The 7,564-nt window shown below is 51.7% G+C and overlaps 1 protein-coding gene across 1 annotated transcript in view; it reads left to right on the forward strand.

Annotated features, from left to right (window-relative positions):
• The first annotated feature begins 4,522 nt into the window (after window positions 1–4,522).
• LOC104875457 overlaps window positions 4,523–7,564 on the forward strand; it is an 18,397-nt gene continuing 15,355 nt past the window's right edge. Inside the window, exons 1-2 of the mRNA XM_019210414.1 lie at window positions 4,523–4,664; window positions 6,982–7,304. Coding sequence (XP_019065959.1) covers window positions 4,523–4,664; window positions 6,982–7,304 — 465 coding nt within the window. The remainder of the gene's footprint in view (window positions 4,665–6,981; window positions 7,305–7,564) is intronic.

Raw genomic sequence — 7,564 nt, forward strand, 5'->3', positions numbered from 1 at the left:
GCCCAGGGCTGTGGCTCCCATGGAGCCACCAAGACTCCGTCCTCAGCAGGAGGCTGTGCTGAGGTGGGAAGGGCATGAGATGGAGCATGAGTCTTACTGTTTTACTAGGGTTCAAGTGCGCAGGCCCAGAGAACTGTCCTTTGAATGTAACAAACCTTTTAAAGTGTGGCTTTTCTGTTTGTTTTGCTGAAGAAACTAATACGATAAATATGCTCATTTTTGACAGGTGTTGGAACAATAACAACGCAATTCTCTAAAGCTATAAGGAAATGGTGTTTAAGCCTAATTGAACTTGTTACAACTCTCCCTACAATGCAAGTCTGACGAGGTGGGATGGACATGGAGAAGCTGAGCCTTTGCAAAGGGAGAATCTCACATTTAGGAGCATTTATAAATACAGGGATGCCTCGGTTCATGCACTTAAATTGTCCCATATTCTGGGGAAGACAGCCACATACATGTTCCTCACCTGATAGGGAGTTTGAAAACAGGAGCAAAAGTCTGCCAAACACTCCGGTATGTGAACCAAATTGTTTGAGAACAGAGGTGTCATGAACTGAAGTATCACCGTACAAGGACACAGAAAACACGGATGTATTTGCGCAAATGACAGTGAGTGTGTCAGACACAGAAGTCCCGTCAGTGAGTGAGGTTTGGATCCATGCATCTCAGACCTGCAGACAGAGCTTCACAGGGACGAGGCCAGGGGAGTTTCCTGGGCTTGTGAGGGAGGAGAGGCTGGGTCCCTCTCCACAGTACTGCAGGAGCCCTCCAGGCACCTCCAACTGACTCCCTGGCTTCCCCCTGAGGGCCTCATTCTGAGGATTTCTGAAAGCAAAGACAGGCAGTCTGATGAACCACCACACTGGGCTCCTGGATGAGCCCTTTCTGTAATGGGAACTCCCTGAGCTTTGGTTTCAAAGCTCAAGGTTTTTCTGTGATTCAACTGGAAGAAAGAAGGTGCTTTCCTCAGGACCGGTGAACCAGGAAGTGGCCCACAGGTCTCTGAGGATGGGAGGGCCCTGCAGGGCCAGGTGCTACCCTGAGGCTCAGCGTGGAGCAGGAGCCCCATGTCAAAGCCCACCAGAGAAAGCACAGGCTTGAGCACAGGGTGGCACTTTTGTGCGTCTGAAAGCACAAGTGTCTAGGCATTTCTCTTATCCATTCTTTACCTGCTGCAAACTTGCATGCCCACTGTCACAGACACCACGTACAAATTGTGTTAAATTTGTGCAAACTTGAGCACCAGACTGAGCTGGATTATTCACTTAAACCCATGACCTATTCTACAATGGCAAGTTTACAACCGACATCATAGTTGATACATTTCTACTGCATTTAAATGAGTCAAACACAGCCTCTTTGTGGGAAGACAGTGAGGGTTGCATTTGATGACGTCAGGGAACCCGCAAGTTGGTGTGAAAAGAGTTTCATGTTTCTCTTTATCCGTCATGACAGGCATTCACAGCTCCAAGGAGAGGGGTCAGAAGTACCTCAGTTTCTATGACAGGGCTTCAACAGATTAGAAATTACAGATTTTAGGCACCCTCTTAGCACAGATGTTCAGTTACTGGGGTTTTTAAGTTACTCCCCGCCAAATTCCAGCACAAGTCTCTCTGTTGTCACTGGAACAGAGGCTCATTCTTTAAGGCTTCATTCAGACTTGGTTTGTCTGACTTGAGGGCAGAGTCCAGGCGTGGAAGGGAGGGCTTCCCCGCATTCATTCAGCAACTAGGGAGGAGGTTTCCCAGCAGACACCAAAACAGGGAAAAAGTCTTTCCTCCTAACAGAGCTAGAGGAGGCCTGGATGATTTAATTCCAAATATAATCTGTGTTTCAGTTCAAGAAGGTAGCTTTGCCTGCTTCTAGTTGTGCAGATGATTCAATTCTGAATAGGACTAGGATGACGTTGTGCTTTCCCCTCCTGGGAGGAAGGGTCCCGGCTGGAACACGGCTCCCGTGAATTATGTGATCACCTCCTGCAGCCACGCAGGACAGGCAGGAGGCAAGCATCACAAAGCGAGCGCGGTGTTACCCAGCAACTGGGCTTTACAAGGTGGAGGACTTAGTGCCAAGAGAGCTAGCCTGGGGACACGGCAAGGGAGTTATTAAAGTCAGCTCAGGGGCCAGCAGGGGGATTCTGGGGAGGGCATATTGTCCAAAAGCAGGACTGAAGGCAGGTGGGTTTTCTCCGTGCCTGGTGGCACCAATTACCCGTGGCAGCCTAGAGCGAGCCAGGGGCATCCACCAAAGTCACCACCGCTCACTTCCTAGAACACGCTGTAATGTCTGTTTATCATAGAGTTTAATTCCCCAATGGAGAGAACAAAGGCAAGTATCAAAATAGAGCAAATTTTTTTGACACCAGCAACCGAAGCAAGGGACTAACCTCTCTCAATCCCATCTTTGTTAAAATAAACTCTCGCCTCCGCAGCTCATTCCAGATGTCAGTCAAAACCCACACGTTTTCACCAACCAGTGCCTGCGACCGGAGCCACAGCGGAAATGGAGCGGAACTTAAGGACAGGAGCCCAGGTGACGCTGCTGTTTCTTTGTTGGGCTTTAATCAGTGCACGCTGAGATAGGAGCTTAAGTTAGTGGGTGGATGCCAGGCCTTCTCTCACAGCTACTAGGGTTTCACAAGGCTGAAGGTTACTCGTCCTGCTTTTATTTCCCAGCTCAAGACACAGCTGCTGTCTTCCTAGAGTCGTATTCTTCTAACTTGGAAAATACATCGAGTTGTGTTTGTTGGAAACATTGCACCTGCTTTTGTCCCATTCACTGTGATGGGATGGCTGAACCTCACATCCAGGTCAAGTGGAGTGGACCAAAGGAGCTTTCCAGGCCTCACTGCCCTAGGCCTGGCTCCCATGAGGTGCATGAAGGCCACTGAATCAGGGAGGCATAGAGGGGGAAGGTGCAATGACAAGCCAATAGGAAGGGAGCGGTAGGTTGGCCCTGACACTCATATGGGTTTAGCAATGGCTTTAGGGCTCCTAGTTCCACAGCTTCAGTGGGCACTTTGACCTGCATGGGGAGACCTTTGTGTTCATGCTCAGTGTCCTATCTGGAAGGCAGCACCTCTGATCCAACCGCGGATGGCCCTGACTCAGCGGGTCACGCACTTTCCAGGCTGAAGAGCAAAGCTAAGTGCAGGCTTCTAACAGTACCCAGACAGAACAGTGATTGAGTTAGGAAAACCAAAGCTCCTTTGGCTTTTGCACCCTGGAAAGCACACACACCTGCTCAGACGTGCCTGGGCTTTCCTAGCCCTCCATGATGGTGCTAGGAGCCCTCACACCTCCTCACCGGCTGGGAGGGATGACCACACTCTGATGACACCTCCAGTTCCTCTGTCTCTCTGAGGAGGATGAGCCATGAGTTCAGAACCCTCTGTGGCACTGGCCACAGGGTCTCTTCCATGCACTTCCCAGCAGGTGACCCTTAATGAAGAAAACATAAGGTTGCAATGAGCTGGGATGCATAATGACTGGAATCTGCACAGCGCTGTGTAGCCAGGATCACACCAACAAAGAGAGCCAGGAGTGCTGACCTGCCACCTTGGGGACCCACACCACGTGTCTGAAAACTGGAGCTAAAGTCATCACATTATGGTGACCCAGGCTTATAGCAGCACAAGTCGCAACAGCTAAGTCTCAGAAGCAGCCTATGTGTCTATCACTAGCTGGATAAGGACAATGCGGGTTTCACACACAGCGGAGTACTCCTCTGCTGTAAAGAATGATGAATTTGAGTCATCTGTAGGAAAATGGACGCACCTTGAGACCATAGCGTAAAGCGAAGTAAGCCAGACCCACGAGCTTCACTAACACATGGTTTCTCTTATACAAGAAGCTCAAAGTATACACAGCAAAATAAAGGATGGATAATAGGAAACAGGGCGACAGATCATGTGCAAATGGGAAGGGCATGAAGAGATGGAGGGAGGGGTAGCAGGGGGGGCATAAAAAGAATCAGGATGCACTGTGCTCACATGCCGAATCCCCGAGATGCGTGCAGCCATCCTGTATTGCAAACACGGACTGATGAAAAGTGAAATTTTCAAAAGGGGAAGTGTGTTCCCTACCATTCTGCAGGAGAGGAGACAGGCGGTCCTCCGACGGGGTCTGAGGAGGAAAGAGCAGCCCTTTCTCCCCTCAGCGCAGCCCTGGACTGGAGGAGAACTAACTGAGAGTAGAGAGAGGTGAAGCTCAGAGGACAGCGGTTCCTCGAGGAGTTAGGTCCCCACTGTGTCACAGGGACAGGGACACCCTCAGCCCTCGGTGGGGCACCGAGTAGGGTGTCCACTCACTTCCATCTGGATGGTGGCCCTGGTCCCCGGGCCCTGCGGCTGGGCCCCCTGAGGGTGCACACATGGCACAAGTGTGCTCTCAGGTGCATGCTCTGTCACAGCCCTGAACACCCACGGGTCCTGCGCCTGCGGGTGTCAGCTCTCTCCGGCCTCACCCAGCAAAGGTGACGCCCGGGCTCAGGGGTGCCGGCTGCGCTGGCTCCTGTCATCATGCATCCACAGCGCAGCACCCAGGCCGGGGGTTCCCGCCACACCTGCTCTTTGATGCTGGACAGGAGCAGAACTGGCACGCAGGGTCGCCACGGCTGGTCTTCCAACCTCTCCTTCTGCTGCAGACCTGCCTTCCACACAGGTAAGAAGGGCTGCTGGAGGGGGCCCAACCACAGGACAGCGATAAAAGCAATCACAGACTACTTGGGAAGAGGTTTATAAGGAGGGACCCAGGGCGCTGGCCTTGGAACAGCTCTGCACCCATAAACCATCACTCGCTCCCAAGCTGACGCCACCTCTTGCTTCCCAGTAGTCCCCGAACTACTCTCTGCTTTGGGAGTGAACTTTCAAACTGTCAGGACATTACAGTGACTGCCAGTGAACCCGATTAAAGGCAAAACGGTGGTGTGTGCAGAGCTGTGGTTCTGATTTGGTCCAGGATATGGGAAGGTGATGGTGTGGGAGCTCAGGGGATTTCTCACCAGTGTAACAGGCAGGACCCAGACACACGGCAGGGTGGGGGCTTCTCAGATCGGAACCCAGCGCTGGTGCAGTGATGATGTCAGCAGAGGGCTTCCATCACCTTCAGCCATCCAGTCAGATCCTAGCACAGCCTCATTTGACCTCGGGTGTGAGCACCTCCCAGCTGATCAGTGGCACCAGCATGAGAACCCAGTGATGGCACAGCTGTGTCCTGACCCGTGTGTGTTCCGACCAGACATGCGCAGGACGATTTGGACAAGAGCCTCTGCACCAGAAACGTGGAATTCTGCTCCAGAACTAGATGATCACAGCAGCCAGAAACACTGAAGATGGCCAGGTTTGAGCCTTTCATGGAAACAGCAGTCAAGGCCCAGAGGTGCTGATGTCTCCGAACTGGGGACCTGGGGTCGGTGGACCACTCACTTCCGCCCCTGCATTGACCACATTGGCCTGGCCAGGGGTGATCGGCTCCCGGCACCAGCTTCTCACAGACAACCAGTGCTGCCAGCTCTCTGCGGTGGTGTTGAATCCTTGGGTATTTCAAGAATACGTGCTCCCAGACACACAGGATGTAAGAGCGGGATTCAGATTATTCTGTAGCTAAAACAGGAAAACTGTGACTCCACAGCAGCGATTGTCAGGTGCTCATATGCTCGGATCTAACCTTGTGAGCCAGCAGGCAGGTGGATCCGCCTGCATCGACACCTCCACCAAAACCAGTCCCCGGATGAGCCGCATTTAACACAGCGCAGCGCCCTGCGGTCCTTTCTTCCTATGACCTGACTGGTACTAGGAAAAGCAACCTGCATCACGAACTCCCTCCCGCTTGACTGGCAAGGTTCTAAGTACTAAAGAAAAAGACTGCGCTATTCTGAAGAGATGAGGTGCTGTTCTACCTGAGGAAAGTCTCAGGTCAAAGATCTTTCACTGCTGCTCTTCTATGTAAGACAGAGCTTTAATCCAAACCTGTGTGGGAGGACTCAGGGTCTACAGGGGGGATCCGTCATCCCCTTCAGAATGACGCCCTGTTTATTCCTGGGATTCACTGATTAACATACAAAGTGGCCAACACCATAAACCCGAGCTTCTGTTAACGCAGAACAGGAAGCTCACAAGGCACAGAACAGTGTCCCCGTCCAGAGAACAAGCGTTTCTGAAAGTGCGCAGCTGACTCCCACGCATGCTTGCTGGTCCTCATCCAGGAAATGTGCTTCGTGTCACTGCATCTTAAATACACATTTGGCTTTCACATTTTCTGACTCTGCTAGATGATAGAAACACAAAGCAAAACACAGTGACCTCTGTCTTCCTGGCTTCAAAGACCTGTTCCCACACCATATTTTCCGATCAAACAGCAATGATCAAACATTTGTTTTGTTTTGGGGAAAATGTTAAGGAGCACCCAGACACATAGTCTTATTTAAAACTTGAGCATTCTAGCCTTCCTTTATGAAAAATTCACGATGCTTTTACATACACATGTTGAAAACCGTCCTTGCTTTTTAACGATTCATCTATCTTTACAGGTTTACCGGTAGATATAATTTACAAACCCATCCCAATAGGACAGGCACAGAAGCAAAGAGTTTACTTATTCCTCTTGACATCCTCAGGAAGCTTTTGGGAGGTGTCCACTGAGCAATAACCACAAGATCACCCATTTGCTGAGGTCAGGTCAGGGCCGAAAGCACCCTGCCTGCAGGGTGTGCAGTGATTGTCCCAGGTCCTGGATTTCCTGCCACATGGACATCGGCTGAACTCAGGGCGGACTTGGGACTTCATGCCAAGCTCTTTGTTCCAATCTAACCAGTCAGTTCTAAGGTGGACCTTGACCCTTAGAACCTGCCATTCTACAAAAAGCATGAGAGACGAATGAAATATGAGTAAAAACACAGTTTCCACAGGTCATAAGTGAAGATCTGTCCTGCCACGCTGAGAACGCTCCCTCCTTTCTGTCCTTTCTCCCCATTCTTCAGAGACCCGGCTGAGCTGCTCCCGGGCAGCATTCAGTACAACCGGTAGTCACCGGCTTTCTCCAGTCCAGGGGAAGGACTCGTGCTTTGTGCCCTCGCTTCATTGTCAAGAGAAGGTTCCTCCCAGAGCGGACATTCAGCCATGCCATCGAGAGGTCTTTTCCTACTGTGCACCCAGAGATGCCAATGCACCTGGAAGCTGCTGCACAGGAGGAGGACTGCAGAGCACGGTGGGCACTGAGGAGGAAGCCAGAGCAACGGCCAGGAGGAATCGAGAAGAGAGCCCACCCTCGGAGTGCAGGGCCGGGGCTCTGGCTCAGCAGGCGGTTATGGTGGTCCACGCGGCCAGCTAGACCGCAGGCCGTGGTACCCAGAGGTCTGGCAAACCACTGTTCTGGGAGTCGCTGTGAAGGCATCTATTTTGAAGAGGAAACATTTAACCTGCACACCTGGAGGAAAGGGTGGACCTTGTACAAGCAGAGGCTGGACTCAGAGGCAGACTGACCTCCTGGGAGAGGGGGTTCTGCCAGCTCCTGGCCCAGACTCAGGCTGCGGTTTGTCCAGGCCTCTGGCTACCACCCTTTCT

The sequence above is a fragment of the Fukomys damarensis genome, unplaced genomic scaffold, assembly GCF_012274545.1.
Source record: "Fukomys damarensis isolate Sample0158 unplaced genomic scaffold, DMR_v1.0_HiC HiC_scaffold_1, whole genome shotgun sequence".
In the NCBI taxonomy this organism is placed as follows: Eukaryota; Metazoa; Chordata; class Mammalia; order Rodentia; family Bathyergidae; genus Fukomys; species Fukomys damarensis.